Below are 18412 nucleotides of genomic sequence, written 5' to 3' on the forward strand. Positions count from 1 at the left end.
GAAAATAAAAGAAGACTATCTCTACTGTCTAAGGGTGCTTCGCCATGGCCGGATTCCCCTTATAACAATTTAACAAACCAAGCGTAGACAGTAAAAAAAAATGCCTAGATCGTGTTGGTTTATTAAATTTTGCTTTGTTATTTTTTAAACATTTTTAAAACATACAACTCGGGCAAAAGAACTAGAAAGTTTGGGAAAAAGGTTAAAATGAACCTTTTATACCGTTGCAGTTCTTTATTTAATTGATTTGTCAAAACCATAAATTTATGTATGTTTATTTACTGGATTGACGCCCTCTAACTCTTGAATATTTGTCAAATCTACATCATCTTCTTCCTTCAAATAACCACAAACTAAGAGCTAAAGTATTTTACCTTGCCGGCTGAAAATTTCAGTTCAATTTGTTTAAATCGTTCAAGTGTAGTTATCCGTGGTAATAGGGCACATCTTAACACGACTCAGAATCGGCCATACACTATTGACCAACGGACATATTATTTTGGGCTAAAGACCGCTTATGTGTACATCATGGAGAAAAAAATTGCTCACTGTGCCGTTCCTTAGAGATTGAGTAGTACCTACGTTCCGATAGACCAAACATAAAGATCTATGTATATACAAATTAGCAAAATTAGCAGTAAATCGTATTAGTGTATATATAAATCGTTTGGTGATGCATTCTGTGTAAACTTTTTCGTGAGAATGTACTTATAAGCGTGAAAGTGTATGTAGTATGGGAGCACACCACGTCAACAAATTACACTAATTAGTGAAGTGTGTAGTTGTTTTTATGTGTAAAGGGTTAAGGGAAAATTGCGTGTAATCCATCACTTCAGTGTATCAGCAATTTTTTGCAGATCAGGCATGCGGACACAAAGAAGTGAGTATTGTAATTCTCACCAAGCTTTCGACCTACATTACAGTTTCCAATTAATTAATCTTTTTATGTAAGGCTTTGGTTGAAATGAAAAAGTTAGTGTCACGAATTTGAATTTTCCTTCCTTTTCGCCATTTTTCAAAAGGTGCGGTTGAGATGAAGCGTTTGTGTCCGAGAGGATCGAAGTCACGATAGCTCAAGTGGTAGAGCAGCTGCGTATTTAGCCGAAGGTCGTGGGTTCGAATCCCGCTCGTGACACTGACTTTTTTTATCTCAACTAAAAACCTTAATTAATCGACATATATTAATTGGTCAAGCGGTCCACGAAAACTAGTGAGTTTTAAATAAAGTTATTCCGGTGTGTTGATAAATTTTCTTCCTAACCATCATAATTAAATAATTTTTATAAAAACTCACGAATTTCGTTCATTTCGTTTAATTTGGTTTACATTAGAATAATAACGTTGTAATTAATAAAACGGCAAAATTACATATACATAGTTTGAAAGAAACTAAATAAAAAATATCAGTGTCCTGACGAAAATTGTGTAATTTTATGAGCAAAACGATGAAATAAATTTTTAGTTAAGTTTTATGAGCAAACCCATGTAATAAATTGTTAGTTAAATTCATTATATCAAAAAATGGTATACCGGTGTTTTGATCAATTTCCTACTAAACCATTAAAATTAATTTTTTTAAAAATAAAAACTAATGAATTTTTGATCTTGGTTAATTTGGTTTATATTAAAATAAATATGTTGTAATTAATATATCGACAATAATACATGTATTTTGAATAAAAATATGAGTGTCCGGTTCTTTTGTCTTCGACTGTACTCGATGCGACCCGACGAAAATCTGGACAGTGGGGATCGCAGAGCGTAGAGTAGTGTAGCGTGGCATAGCATCGGGCAGATGTGCACGGGGGTAAGTAAATTGGACTTTGGATTTGCGTAGAGTAGCATCGGTTAGCGTCGCATCGGGTAAGTGTGTCCCCCGCTTTATCAGTCTTCTGTGTGGGGTATTTTCATTTGAAATTTCTTATAAAATATGAATTTCATGGTGTCAACAGGCATTTTCAGACGTCTTATGTGAAACTCCGACCGAAATCTTAACTTTTTCTTTGTTTATGTAAGTTGGATATTTGAATCTGTTCAAAATTGTGGTCCTTCTTGGTTGAAGATATGTGGAATAGGTAGTCTGAGGCCAAAAAGTGGTCTTTTCCATCGCCCCAGTAGGGCACGCTAGTCTCTCAGCTATACTCCGGTTCCTGAACACCCTCTGCTGTATTAGGATATGAGTGAAAAGAGGAGTTTCAAAACGTTTGGGGATTTAGTTAAATTTTTGTATTCTATTCCTTTTTTTAATCAACGACCTCATTGATCCGTTGACAATGTACATAATTATCATTTCATTTTTCATAAAACATACATTAAAAATAGTTTAAGTTATTTTGTTTGTCAAACTTCTACGACGACCATAATTCCACGTGAGGGTGTGGGTTGAATTACATTTCTGGCTGATCCTTGTTACATAAAACATGAGGGTGTCATTGAGTCCTAGATTTGCACCCCTGGCAATCCTTGAGATGATATGTGTGAATCTGAATTTGAATTGATTGATTGAATTGATGACTGCTAAAATTTGTTAGAAATGAAAAAAATGAATAAAAAACTTTCGCGAATTATAATCAGTCAATAGGTAAATGTAATTATTATGTATATTTATGTAGGTATATTTATTTATCACGATTAAACTCGTGTAACTTCCTCTAACCGAAAAAAATTAAGTTTTTGTCTGTCAAGTGGAAGGGGTTTATCGCCGGTTTACAAACTATGCAAAACTTTGATGCGTACCTGTTCTTAGGTTAAATTCCTCCTGTTAAATACCTAATCTAACCCCTTCTACATCTTAATTTCAATGCTAGGCTGCAGATATTACCTCTGCCTAGATTTTCAACTGTAATATCTTCCACCAATAGGACAGATCCGATGTGAATATTACCATTGCGAAAGTCACGGACAACATAATGGCTACTTAGTCGGCATTAAGGCTGAGGAAAGCTGGGTTATTCAGGAATTAGGAGGACCAGTGAGTGAATTGAATTCGTTACATAGAGAGTTTATGGGAAACGTAAGGGATGTTGAGGTCATTCTAAAATTTGCAGTACAATGGGAAATTCATCAGAGTTCGTGGTCCGATTGACCGAATAACGTTTTTCAATTAAGTAATCTTTATATAAGGTATTGGTTGAGATAAAAAAGTCAGTGTCACGAAAAAAATTGAAAAATGGCAAAAAGGACGGAAAATTCGAATGATGGGGTTGAGATGGAAGGTTAGTGTCCGAGTGGATCGAAGTCACGATAGCTCAAGTGGTAGAGCAGCGGCGTATTTAGCCGAGGGTCGTGGGTTCGAATCCCGCTCGTGACACTGATTTTTTATCTCAACTAATACCTTATATAAAGATTAATTAATTGAACAATGGGTAATGTTGAAATGAAAAGTACAATTCTATATGAGTTTGATGCTTTGCTGATATTTCCATACTGTCGAATTGAGTAATGTGTCGTAGATAAGTCCTTTTTATAAGTTAACAAACACTTTGAGTGCGTACTAATACTTTGATTGAGTCCAAAATTTCTATCATTGTATAAATTTATTTTTTCACATCCTACATGTATTTGTATAATTTAAACAATGTTTGTAAATCCCAGGCCCTGAAGATGATCTCAATAAAGATCGAAACGTTGGCACGATAAAAAAAGTTTTTCTAAACCTACGTCCCACCAGACCAAGGATACGACCACGGGAGACACCTGCTGGGCAGGATGGATAAGTCGGAACCCCAGAAGTAACAGTCGGCTAGGTAGGAATTTTGTGTGAGGTGGGTGCGCAACGACGAAGATTGTCGACGAAGAAGGAGACGATAATACAACAACGCGCTGTCTTTCATGACATTGCAAAAGCAAACCGGAAGAACTTTAAGCCTAAGGCGATGATTCCATGGTCTAATAGAAATTGAAGCCATCCTGTAAGTCCGGGTTGCATTTGATTCGTGAGGCTACTCCCACCAGTCCTACCAAGTTGCCTTGTATGCTGAACTTACAATACTAGCTGATGGTGTCTTCTAAATCTTTCTTCGCAAGTGTGCCGTCTATTTCGTCGCATTTACCTTACCGAAGACTGTACGGCTACTTTGTAACCATATAAGAATTTTTTCATCCACAGGCATGTCTTACCCCATCCGTGATTATGGTCTCACAATGGCAGGAAATTGGCTTGTTTCAGGAATCATACTGCACAAGTTACTGCGGTCCAAAGGTCTGCTACCTGAATTTTTAACTGCTAGGGATGATCTCGATGTAGTTCCTGTCGGTGCAGCCTTTCACCTACCCAAACGAGAATACCACCCCTCCTTAGCTTCTTATCTTACCTCGCGTAATCCAGGCTTCAAAACGTCTTCAATAACGGTTTTGACTTGTTCAAGTTGTGCCTGACCTCAAGGCATGCAGAATAAGGTTTACGATACAATTATCTCACTCAGATGTAGCATGTTAATTCCCCGAATTCTTGTTACTTGAGCTTCTTTATAGCGATGGAAGACCTTCGTATAGTCGGCCGGAAATGTCAAGCACCTTGGACATACGCTTGACTTCTACCATCTTCCAGCAGTTAAAACTATCACTCAATCATAACAAAATGAACTTCTGGACCTGTTGAATGGCGTTTAGCACAAAAACAAAGAAGAGATTGCCTATTAAATCATATTTACGGAAATCCAAATGTAAACATAACTGGTAGATTCCATCACTGTTTTGTCAAATTATCTAAGAAATAAATAAACATATTGATTGGGGCCACTTTTAAAGTGTTTTACGGATTAAATTCGTTTTGAGAAAAATATTCATTTAAATTACAGGGGAGTAATGCGAAACCCGTTCCTGAATCTTGAACAACTTCATTTGTACCTCCCGGGCATGAGGGTAAACTGCGTCCACATACATAACACACCCATACACCTACACTGACACAAGTACATTTTCATTATATACACCTTAGGGCTACCGTCCCTAGGAAGGTTCTTGAGACGAACTCAAAGTCTCACGTCCTGGGATTGGCGACCCAGTACGGACATAACTCCGCCACACCTAACACTTGGTGGAGTGAGGGCGGGAGACTTGGACGGTGTTCGGTCTTCCNTTATGTGTATGAATGTATTTATTTGTATGAACGTGTATAGAATATAGACTTAGTGGGGGCTGAAATGACCTAGATGTCGGAAGCCCCGGAAAAAAAAAAAAAAAAAAAAAAAAAAAAAAAAACATTTGTAGTAGAGAAGGAAGGTAAGTTAACAACACCAAGGTAACCTGAAATTCCTCGAACATAATGGTCATTGTACAATAGATTGATTAAACGGAAGTGAGGACTTATTAGCCGATACGGTGCAGTTTCACGTTTACCTATACACTTACAGACAAATCTATAATGAAGCACAAGTTACCCAGCCTTGGTAGACCGGTTAGCCCAAAACCAAATGATTCTGGTTGGGTCCTGAATCACAAATTTACCGTATCGATGTACAATCAAAGACAAAAATTCGAACACTCAGGTGTTGTAGTTTATTTCAAACAAAAGGAATTTTTTTCATTATATAATTGACAACAGACTTTCGAGATCGGAAATTCATGAATTTTAATAAAAATTGTGTAAGTAGGAGTGTTTGAAAGAAGATTCACCGGGAAATCATTTAATCATATATTAAAAATTAACTAACACTTTACTACCTAGTTTTGCTATTAATAAGGCGTGTTACCTCCTCTGGCCTCACAGCGGGCCTTAAGTCTTCTGGGCTTCGAGTGCGACCTGATTTCGCCGGCACACCCTGGAATTGGACTATAACGGGCGCTTTGTCTGTCGCTGGACAAATTATCTGTCCGGGCGAGATCTTCTCGACAATTAGAAATTCCATGAGCGGCAAGAATCGAACCCACGACCGAGAAACTTTCGTGCTTACCCCCGGCGCTTTAATTAAAAAAAATAATAATAATTCCGAGGATTCGCAATAGCAGAGGTCATATCAACCTATGGGTGTCTGTGTTTTTGAAAAGCACGCTTGTAAGTATGTCGGGTTTGAATGCAGTCCAGACGCGCGCAGTCCAGCGACAGACAAAGCGCCCGTTATAGTCCAATTCCATGGTGTGCCGGCGAAATCAGGTCGCACTCGAAGCCCAGAACCTTTACTTTACATTGCTTCCTGTATACTCGGTCGTCCTAAAAAGGACAATGAGGATCTTTAACGTCCGCATCTGGCCGATTAGGCCTTATCTGACGTTTTGATTCTCAAGATGAGAGCTGTCGCACCTCCGCATACGACGGAAGTGTGCGGCCGCCCAGCCCCGAAGGGCCAAGACAAGCCTCGCTCCCCGCTTGCCCATTCCGAGTGGTCGGGTTCGCATTGAGCATCGAACCGTATGTCTACCTACCTAGACCGAAATACGTCAGCCTGGTCTCCCGCGCACTCCCTAGATAGAGAAGGCCACTCTCTCTCACCCTAATGGGCTTCCCAAGCGTAGAAACTACCGGATCCGCTCCGGCCGCGGTTTTGTTTACACTGGAATTGCTAACCACCCTAGAGGAGACTACGGTAAAAAATCGAGCTCAGCCTGCACCTGCGTGCAAAGCATACTCGAATAGGAGCAACCGATTCACTACCCATTTCCATCCGCACTACTCATGCATTCGAGGGACTCTGACAGCGTAATCATAGCGTCCTCAACGCTTATACGCTTCGGTCCGATCCGCCGTATCCCGTGAGGTATAACTATAATCATACGCAAGTTTCGTGCGAAGGTCACGGATAGAAGACAGCCTCTAAGTTCCCGCCAGGACCGTCACCACGGACCACTACGAGTCCATTCCCAGTGTAACAGGGGCTGAACATTAGAACATTTCTGTTACCCCGTAGTACAGATAGTTATGCACCCTTCCCCGTCTATGCAGACAGGATCTGGTACCCTAACCCTCGTGTGCCTCTGATAAGGCACCCGCCGCCCCATGCCGACCCGAGGCCGACACGAATACAGCTAGTGCTTTAGAGAGGTTCCCATGCCCTCAAGGCTACATCATTATTTTGCTCCTGGACACCCCCCTTATAACCATGGGTTGGGAGAGGTCGCAGGGAAGAATTAAGGAAACTTTACTTTACAGTGATGAGCACCAAGCCAACGCCTAAACCATTGTAGGTCACCAACGCTCCAAATTTCCTATTGCTTTTTAAAATAAATCAACTCTGCTATAAAGCCTTAGCAAACGGCTGTGTTCGTGTTTAGACCGGCGTAAATAAACAAATTCACTCCCATTAAAGAATAATAAGACTCCTTGGTTTTGTATGCCAGGAAATACCAAGCGATAATGATCTAACCAGGCGACCGGTCCAGTTTGGCACGAATTAAAACGAAAAAAACCCTAACGAAATTGATTTATCCCACGGTCGACACAATCTGCATACTGATTAGCCTTTAGAATAGTAATTTCATGCGATACTTTCTTCTACACCTACAACTTCTTGCTTTACTTCGTGTTAAAAAAAAATCCAAATAAATTTCTGTCTTTTTATGATTGCCAAACGTCGTGAGATTATGCGTCAAGAGATTTGAACAGGGTTCGAACAAGTGAGGTTTAAATTTTGTGTCTGAATAGATCATTAACTATAACTTCGCATGTGCGTTCTTGGCCGGAGTTTCTGGTTCAAATCAGCGGATTAATATGTGCGAAACCACTATTGCAAACAGATGAATTCACTGATGACATGTAACGATCGAATTGTAGATCATGCACAGCTTGAATAACAGAATAAATTGTCTCTTGGTATATCGACGATAAGAGCATATTGCCATTAAAATTAATCTATAATATATATTACAGTTTTTACAGAATGTGAGAGCTGTAAAGATATATTAAGGTCAATATTGATCGTCATTTCAATAAAAATCGATTGAAAAAAAAGTATAAATGTGTAGAATAGTCTATTGGCTGAACCATGTTTTCACATTTCCAAATAACAATATACACAACAACCATACGATTGATTCTGAAGAACGTATTGAACGCATACTTGACGCTTTCCAGCTCCATAACCGAACCATATACCCTTCAAGATATATCAAGCCCCCCTCCATTAAGACATCACGCGCTTATAATAACTTGCGATGATGGCTACTGGCTTTAGTAAATGATAAAATCAGATTTTCAAGCGATTTATATTTCGTATATGTTGCGTTTTGATTTTGATCGCTGTACGTGTCTGATAAGTCAATATTTTTTGTTAAGTTCTTTTTAATCTTGTATGTGGATTCCATGTAAGTCTGCTATGTAGGTAAAACCCAAGGTAACGCACTTGGCTGGTGGTATTATTTTGTTGTTTATGCTGGTGGCCCGGTCTGATGTTTGAGATTAAACCTCACTTGCTGGCTTTTTTGCTGGTTGAACCTGAGCCGCCACCGAGTGCACCAGCCGGTAACGAGGTTCAGATATTTTTGGATTGTTTCTGTGGCTAGGATAGAATTGGTGTGTCTAGATTAGATTGCGTTGTCGTTCGCATTGATTGTGATTGGATGTGTACTTTTGTTAGCAGGTAGATGGTGGTAGGATTGGACCTAGGATACTTCCGTGCAGGACGCCAGCTTTGATCGATGCCGATTCTCTTTTGAAACCATCGTACGAGATGAAAGATTTCAAGGCGAGAGTAGATGTGCCAGAGGATACGTTTTAGTTTATAAAAGAGGCCGGTGTGTAAATAAATAAAAATTATAAACTATGCCTGAATACATTAAATTTAGAATTCTTTCCGTACAAACGTTTACTGCTTTCGTACTATTGTTTTGCATCAATCAGCTAAATTAATTCTTTCACATGTACACCACACATACGTTTTAATTTTGTCCGTGTCCATTGTAGTACAGGAATCTCCGAGCAGGTAAAATATGATTGACTTCATATCTGTCAAATCTACACCTGAGGAACTACCAGGAAACCGGAAAAGTTCGTGTGGTTTTTTATTTGTTATTGTTTTATACCGATAATCAACCTTTCTATTTATTTAGGAGGGTTTAGTGCTGCGATGAAACAATAAGTAAGCGCATTACTCAAAATTTTGTCGGTGAATATTCGATTTTCGCTTCAATGGGACAGGGTTATTTGGTGACAGACAAAGCAACTGTACACTGTACTGGTGTTACTGTACGGGATCCATTTTTCGTCTCATATAACAATCCAGTAATAACAAAATCCTCTAACCCGACTTTGAATCGGTCAAACCAGACTCACCTATAATTTACGATTAAACACATATGCCCAATCTTTTTATCTTTTGTTACTATTTCCCACATTATGATTGACTGTGGTACACCTATTCCAGAAACCTCCACCAAATCACCAACGATATCCACTCCATACAAATCAACAATATTAAACTAAATTTTCAACTTCTTTGCAGACATCCAACTTATAGATAAAATGTAATATAACATCCCTTAATTATTGTTTCCTCTGCTGGCGCTCCATGTTTATGTTGAGGTTATATTACGGTTAGGAGGAAGAAAGGGGGTTAAGCTAGGTAGGCTGCTTTGTTATTTTGAATCTTTTTTTTTTTTTTTTAAAGGAAAGCGGTCGCAAGCCTTTGTCGGATGTGTACCCTTCGTACTAGAGGACTTTAATCTCTCCATTACCTTTTTGTAAAAATATTGAGAGCACTTAACAAATAAACGATCGAATTGTGAGTTGTGCAGAAAAAAGGTTTCCACAGTTTTGTTCAGAGTGTGCGAGTGACAGTTCGCCACTAAACGGTTAGCGTACGCAAAAACTCGTCTCAAGGGTGAAAAGTATCGATTTTGAAAATAAATAATGAGAATAAACATGTTGGGGAGGGATTCGTGAAAATATCCCTGACAGAACGAACCAACCTGGTCAAGAGTGGATCCTAAGCGAGGAGAAGTGACGATGTTAAATAGCGATACTGAGTTTTTGACCATGATCAATGAGGGCATATAAAAGACGGGAGCATATTTCTTATCTAAGGCATAGCAGAAGTTCCTCAAAGAGATTCGGTCGTTGTAGAATGGAATCTTTTTCAAGTACGATAGCTGAGAACAAATTCTGAAGAAGCGTCATCCATATCATATGGACATGAACAGCTGAAGAAAATTGTCCCAAATATTACGGAAGACAACCGGACGAAATACCAAGGGTTATGTGTCTTTGCCTTCTTACTTTCGAAGGCACTATTTGAAAGCATCTGGGGTTCTAGATAAAGTTGTATATATAGCTTTCTTCAGTCAAATTGGTACTTTTTTCTACCAATTTAATACTTTTTCCAACCAAATTAGTACTTTTCCCAAGCGATTTAATACTTTTCTCAAGCAATTTAATATTTTTCCCAACCAAATTAGTACCTATCTTAAGCAAGTTAATACTTTTCCCAAGCAAATTAATACTTTTCCCAAGCAAATTAATACTTTTCCCAAGCGATTTAATACTTTTCTCAAGCAATTTAATATTTTTCCCAACCAAATTAGTACTTTTCCCAAGCGATTTAATACTTTTCTCAAGCATTTTAATATTTCTCCCAACCAAATTAGTACCTATCCTAAGCAAGATAATTCTTTTCCCAAGCAAATTAATACTTTTCCCAAGCAAATCGTTCCTAGACGGATTTCTAGGAAATTCCTCTTCCCCTGTTCTTGGTTTCTTTACCCCTAAAATATTCAGTTGTTTGTCACGTCTTATTGTATGCATTGTGTGAGTTTTATATACATAGAATGAGTGACGGAAGTGACTAGAGTGACATAAGTGGTCATGATGATGAAACATCACCTAGTGCTGCCGGCGGTTCATCTTCGTCCGGTGTCCAACGTTCAAGACCGAGCAGGGGTATCTACGCAGTTACATCAAGGCATCAAAAAGAACTTTTTATAAAATTAGTTGAAGAGGGTCATTCAGTCAAAGATGCAGCTCAAAAATCAAATTTAAAGACTCGAACTGGCTACAGTATATACAGAAATTATACGTCTCAAAACTGTACGTTAGTAATTAAAAAAACAGATGGACCCCGGCTGCACAAGTTGACCCCTTATGTTCTTGCCGCTATTGAGGAAATCATTGAAGGAAACGCGGGTCTTCATTACAAGATATTAAAGAACAGCTTGCATTAGGTAACATAAATTTGTCTATTTCTTCAATACACCGAGGGCTAACGTCATTAAAAATAACTTTGAAGCGTGCGTCCATTGAAATAGATCGCATGAATTCTGAGTCAACGGTACAACAACGAAGGCAGTTTGCAATGGATTTTGAAATATGTGTCCCCCAAAATCGCGCAAAATTAATTTTTATAGATGAATCAGGATTTAATCTACATTTGCGGCGGACACGTGCACGTTCAAGGGTTAAACACGAGAACTGTTGTCACCGTACAACAGTTCGTGGTCGCAACGCGACTGTCGTTCTTGCTATAAATAATCAGCAGGTAGTACATTATTCTGTAATTAGAAGCGAACTGTAACAGTAGTTTATTTTGCGATTTCCTACATGATATTTGCGAGAAACTTAATGCAATGGAGCTGAACAACTCTATTCTGATAATGGATAATGCAGCCATTCACAGAACGCAAGATGTACGCAATGTTGTAGAATCGTTTTTTCACACCATCAAGTACTTGTCTCCATATTCCCCAATGTTAAACCCAGCTGAATAGCTTTTTCTAAAATAAAGGCATCAGCCAGGAGGGTTTTAGGTGGGACAGCTGCAGAACACGACATTGCAGAAGTGATTAGTTGCAGTGTCAACATCATCAATTCTACATATTGCTCCAGTTTTGTCATTGATGTGATACTGAAATTACCATCAGCGGTTGCTGGATGTCCCCTGCATTGATTTTGAAATAAAAGGTTCATTTTGTTAATTTTCTTATTTTCAATAATAAATTTCGTTTCTTGACTGTATGATTATGTTTAATATCCCCCTTTACCCCACCACATTTGAAAAGTATTAAATTGCTCGGGAAAAGTATTAATGTGCTTGGGAAAAGTATTAATTTGCTCGGGAAAAGTATTAAATCGCTTGGGAAAAGTACTAATTTAGTTGGAAAAAGTATTAAATTGGTATAAAAGAGTACCAATTTAACTGAAAAAAGCTATATTCCACTGAAATTTCTGGTAGAATGGTTTTCTCACTGCTTCATATGCAAAAATCGATGCCAACCTTGTACAATAACGTCGTTCACGTACGGCTATAGTTTTATCCAATTAAAAATTCACTCGTTCTATGTAGATAATTAAAATTGTCAGGCTGTCCAATAAATGCCCTTTCAAAATAGAATGCTACGTCCAATTTTGCGAAATCGGTTTCACAGCCTCTTTCCGGCTATAAAGTGATTTGCAAACTTTCCTTCTGAATGGAAACCTGTAAAACTGATTTACTACCGCGGAGGGAGGAGGCAGATTGGGAGGCTGGGTCGCCGATAGGGCAGCCGTCCCATTCCGATTGTTCATGTACATTGAGTTAGGGTAATTCAGGGAGCATTGGAATATTCAGCTCGCTTATGGTAATGGGGAAAAGCGAATTACCTTGACTATAGAAAGTTGTGGGATTTTTGTAGTTTAATATCACTACCTTATATTTTACGTTCTTATCGTCCCGTATTAAAAACGTAAAATTTCTTAATTCTCATTTATTATACTTTTACGTTTTAGAATTGTAAAACTTCCTTTTACTGTAAGGATTTCACCCAATTTTTTATATATTATCCATTTATTCCTCCATTTTTGTTTAGTTATTCTTTTTATGTAAGATCTTGGTTGAGATGACTCAGTTATTTGTTGAATTTTGGGGAGATCATTATCCTTGATAATTCTTTTAAAAAACGACCTATTTAACTATTGAAATTGTTGGTTTAATCTAGGTTTACATCAATTATAGAAAAACCTGAAAAAATCTGTCTTAATTTCAACTTAACTAACCTTATGTACTTCGAGAACTCGTAGTCGACGTCGTCGGGTTTTTTCGTCATTCTGTAATGTTAATATGAGAAATAGGATGCTGTAAGTTAAAACAAACCAAAAAACTTGTAATTAATGTAATGTTGTAATATTTATTCAGGCCCTGATGATGGTCTTATAAAGGCCGAAAGCTGGGCAAGTGATCACAGAGTCTACTTCTTTCTCTACCTGACCAGAAACCAGATCCCAAACACAAGAAAAAGTTAGTGATACGAGAGGGATTCGAACCCACAACCTTCAGATCAATACGCCTCTGCTCAAACCACCTGTGCTATAGCTATAACATAGCTATATATAGCTAACAATAATATACAAGTGAAGTCACGATAGCTCAAGTGCTTAGAGCAGCGACGTATTGAGCCGAAGGTCGTGGGTTCGAATCCCGCTCGTGACACTATCATCTCAATCAAACCTTACATAGAAAGAATAATTAATTATATATTACTTCACATACCGTACTATCTGTTTTCACTGAATTATCCATGTTTTTCAAGGATCTGCTGTTGTTTGGATCACGAATATATCGTTTACACCTAAATCATCATTGTTCTAGTTTCACCGTTCTACTCCTGGCTGCAATGATGTGAACAGACACTTTCATCACTCTAAAGAGCATCTCAAAATCCAGACAACCAGCATATTCTTATAAAATTAACGGAATATAAATGGCACAGCATCATTCAAATCATAATCGACAATGAACAGACAATATGGCAAGAAAAGCTTCAAGTGGTACTCATCGATTTGGGGTCCTCCTCAGTGACCTCTGCGACACATTAGGCAGCTCGCCTCAGTGGTTTGAAAGCGGGAAATAACAACTCCTTGCATTATAAAAATATGTAAAGCGACAGGACTCCTCCTACAGTTCTTTCGAAAAGAGACGAAACCCTGCTCGGAATTGGTCACACCGGGCTGACCCATAGTTTTTCCTCGAAATAACGCCAATGTCCAACCTGTCTATGTTAATACTATTTTCCGTATCATAATTGATTGTCCTTTATACAGCTATACCAGTACCAATCAATTTGGACAGCTCAGAAACCTTCAACTGAAGAAGAAAGAAACCCTTCTAACCCAGCTTTGAATTAGCACACCCAGTTCACCCTTCGTTTCCTGTATGAAAAACCCTTAAATCCATATTTCCAATCTGTAGACCTTCCATTATATTTTATATATTCTAATTGATCCTTTATGTAACCAACCCACGAACAATTTTGACAATTCAGAAACCTTCTTCAGACCGAAAAAAAGAATCCTTTCTAACCCGGCTTTGAATTGGCCATAACCTGCTCACCCAAAGATTCTCCTCTGCCTCGTGGTTGGCTGTGCCGTTACCAAAACAATAATAAAATAAAATATAAACGGGATGCACTAACTAAATAAAGCTCGACAAAAATATGAAATTTGAACCAATATTTATTTTAAAAACATTTCATGTTTGTTTATTATTTCCTCGGTCATCACGTTCGTGTACGATGGTTTAAATTATGAGGGGTGAAAGGTTAAATTTAAACGCATAACATTAATTTAAATTTAAACACATAATTTAAGTTACTAAATACTTAAAAACTACAGTGGATTACTATTATAACCTTGCCAAGCTTTGATCTTCTTCAGGGCTAGTTTCAATGTTGTTATTACATTAAAAACTTTGATAACTATAATAAATATGGAGGTACATGTGTGAGGAAACGACCTGATCTTCATAATATCAACGTCTGTTCGTAGTTGGTTGAATACTATCATTACTATACTCTTAAATAACCCTATCGAAATAAACACGGTAAAATTTAAAATATCTTTTAAAAGAAGAATTTCTATTTTATATTGCGTCTGGAGGTGCTACGCTAAATGTTTCCAGGTTGCAACGTCACTTCTTTCTCCAATATCCTCCAGTCACTTCTGGGATAAATTGAAATGGTATTTTCAATTCAAAGATATGTGCGAGATTCATTTCTTTGGTTTAGGTCTAGTGAATTTTCTTTCGGTTTGTTTATTTTTCTCTGATCAGCCAATATAAGAAGTGATAGCGTTGTTTGTACTGTGTAAAATTGTACACTAAAGAGACTCCAATCAGTTAGATTAGATAGATAAAATTTATTATGAGCTATTTTTTTTAACAAACTCCATTTTCCGCCCAAAAAATCAAGTTCTTGTGCAACGATTAACAGTTCTTTTACATCCAAGATCAAGATAATAATTAACGATTACACTTCAACAGTAAGAAGGGAGAAAAGAAAAAAGAAGAAGAAAAGGTTGAGAAAAAGTCGTTATTTAAAAAAAAAACCTGAAACTTCCTTAGATTTTTAGAAGTGCTTAATGAAAATCCTAAATTTTCCTTGATGTGCTAATAAAAATAAAATATTTTTATATAAAATACTATTTAACAATGTAATTTGAAGTGCATGTGTAATTAACAATTGATAATAAAAAATTTCATATATATTATCTAAAGAAAATTAAATTTACGAAGACGATAAGAAACGCTCGGTCGTACAAATTTCACACTTAAAGCTCATTAAAAGTTTTTCACCGGCACCTTTTTACAACGTAAAACTTGGAAATTATAGTTCATATAAATTGGATAAAAATTTGAACTCTTCATTTATAAACCGTTGCTTCCATTCATTGAGGCGTTACTTTTTTCTATTAATAGAATTAAAATTAAAATTATATAAAATTAAATATTAAAATAAAGAATTATTTTATATATGACGATCAATAAACCAGAAAACTAGAATATACAGATATATATGTATATCAGTGTATATTGTACATGGGAGAGGACCAAAGATGATTCCTTGCGCTACTCCTGTCCTAAGTGGAAGAAAGCGGATAGATTTGCATCTTGTCTGTCTCGTTAATACCTGCCGGACAGACCAAGTAACAGGTTGCACCAGAGAATTACTCTCCTCACTGAAGACTAGAAGTGATGACATTTACAACTCGATGATTCAGTTGAATGCTGTGGTGCGAACCGAAGCCAAATTATTAGTTTGTCTTACGACCGTAGATAGAGAGTAAGTAAACACGTCAGTGCAAATTGGTTAGGTGGGAAGTTTTATTTGATTTTCGGATAATTTCAAATATTACATTTTCCCGGAGAATAGGATAAAGTGTTGTTCTACTTTTGAGATAGAGTGCGAAGTAATACAAGTGTATTTAGGTCGTGTTCTGGAAATTGTTAGATAATTCATCACAATCACTTTGATTACAGTTAGAGTGATAGGTTTGGGCGTATATGTCTGAGTGTGTTTGGTCTAATATGTCAATCCGGAGTGAAGGCAGTGGCCAATGTATTTAGCAAATAAATTTGCTTTTGTACCATCATATATCGCCTATGTTTTGTCGTCTCGGTGAAGGCAATTAAAAATAAACTTAAGGAGTCAAGGAGCTACGCCAATATCATTGCTCAAATCAATATCGATATGTATCGATATTTGTATGTACATATATCATCATCACATCACACAAAACATATAATACCACATATAAAACAATCATCACATTCCACATTAAACATTTCTACAAAGACTAATTCTTCAACAATTTGGCTTTCCTTTCCTTAATTATCCCCGTCTGTATAATACTGAAATGTGTGGTGATTAGTGACCGTTTGTCGATGATTATTCAGAAATCGTGAGATGAGGTCTGGTGTGATGTAGGTTTCAGAAAAACATTTTCTTTATCGTTCCAACGTTTCGATCTTTATTGGGATCATCTTCAGGGCCTGGGATTTACAAACATTGTTTAAATTTAACAAATACATGAACAATGTTTGTAAATCCCTGGCCCTGAAGATGATCTCAATAAACATCGAAACGTTGACATGATAAAATGTTTTTCTGAAATGTGTAGAGATTAGTGACCGTTAATCGATAGTTTTTCAGATATCGTGAGATGCGGTCGGGTGTGATGTAGGTTTCAGAAAAACATTTTCTTTATTGGCACGACAAAGCAAATGATTTTCTGAAACCTACATCACACCCGACCGCATTTCACGATATCTGAATAACTGTTTTTCTGAAACCTACATCACACCAAACCGCATCTCACGATTTCTGAATAATCATCGACAAACGGTCACTCTATCAGTCCAGGTGTTGAACTATTGAAATTCGTTGCTAATATACTGAACAGGTTAGACTTAAGAAATTGGTGTAGTGTCAGCAATTTATACATCTTTAGAGAAGCCGTCATAGGTCTCAGTACAGAAGAGAATAACGTTTATATCTTTAGATGTCTGACGTGACGGTCTGGTGTGACGTAAATTTTAGAAAAATATTTTCTTTTTCGTGCCAACGTTTCGATCTTCATTGAGATCATCTTCGGGGCCTGGGATTTATAAACATTGTTTAAATTATACAAATGTAGGATATTAAAAACTGAATTTAAAACTCAATCAAAATATTTGTATTCACTCAAAGTGATTGTTTTATGTGTAGATCTGTCATTATTGTGTGTCGTGTTGAGAGTGCCGGTGAGGTATTGATGTTTTTGTCTATAATCGTTGGATTTTGAAGGGGTTGGGAAGGAAGTCGGGATAGGAGATACTTAAGATAGGAAAATCTTCAACCGTGTACAGCTCAGACGAACAGGGAAAATGTAAAGATGAACTTGTGCCCTGTCGATAGGAGGCTCTTGGAGGATTTTATTTGATAAAGGGTCATTCTTACCCGATTAAGGATAGGCCATGCGTGGTAGAGGCTAAAGCCATCTAAGAACGCTCCATATGTCCCACTTACTTGAAGGGTGCCACTCTTTGGATCCGTATAGAGCGCGTGTAGGAGTGCCACCGGATATGAGAATTGTGCATGAGCACGGCAGCGAGTATATGAATCCTCCTGTTTCGATTCTTAAAAGAAACAGGGTTGTTTTATTTATAGTACTGATAGTTTTCAGTCCGTAGGGTGTGAATGTATTTATTAGCGTGAATGCTTAATGTGAGAGTCCAATGGCGTAACATTGATTACCTTATCGACCCTAAATTATGTTAGTGACGTGGCATAGAGGAATATCAAGAATTCCTCTACCCTAACTGAGAAAATATTATGCAAATAGGAAAGAATGTATTTAAGATTGAGTGAGATTGTGAATGGGAGACTGATTACGTTGGGGACTGAAAAGACCTAGCTGGTGAAAGCCCCTACAGACCAACCTCGGTGGCTGGATGTATAAGAACGATGAGGTGGGTGAGGCCTGACGGTAATTTATTGTAAATCACAAAGCTGGAGGGATTGCAGGAAGTGATAGGCTTAACTCTATGCACGCGTGTAGGTATGTACATAAATCGGTAATCACAGTATATTGCACATAGAAAAGGACCAAGTATGATTCCTTGAGCTACTCCAGCTCCAAATTAGAGAAAGATACGAATTTAAGATTGATTAAGATTGCAGAAGATCTGCACGGTTTCTAACTTGTTAATATCTGCCGGACTGATCAACTAACATGTTACACCAGAGAATTACTCCCCTC

At 37.4% G+C, this 18412-nt stretch overlaps 1 protein-coding gene across 1 annotated transcript in view; it reads right to left on the minus strand.

Annotated features, from left to right (window-relative positions):
- Positions 1–12945, minus strand: part of LOC106671609 (cytosolic carboxypeptidase 6) — a 122240-nt gene extending 109295 nt beyond the window's left edge. The window contains exon 1 of the mRNA XM_024229924.1: positions 12896–12945. Within this exon, the coding sequence (XP_024085692.1) occupies positions 12896–12945 (50 nt within the window). The remainder of the gene's footprint in view (positions 1–12895) is intronic.
- Positions 12946–18412: the final 5467 nt, after the last annotated feature.

Source organism: Cimex lectularius, unplaced genomic scaffold (genome assembly GCF_000648675.2).
Source record: "Cimex lectularius strain Harlan isolate CLEC.00 unplaced genomic scaffold, Clec_2.1 scaffold429, whole genome shotgun sequence".
Lineage (NCBI taxonomy): Eukaryota > Metazoa > Arthropoda > Insecta > Hemiptera > Cimicidae > Cimex > Cimex lectularius.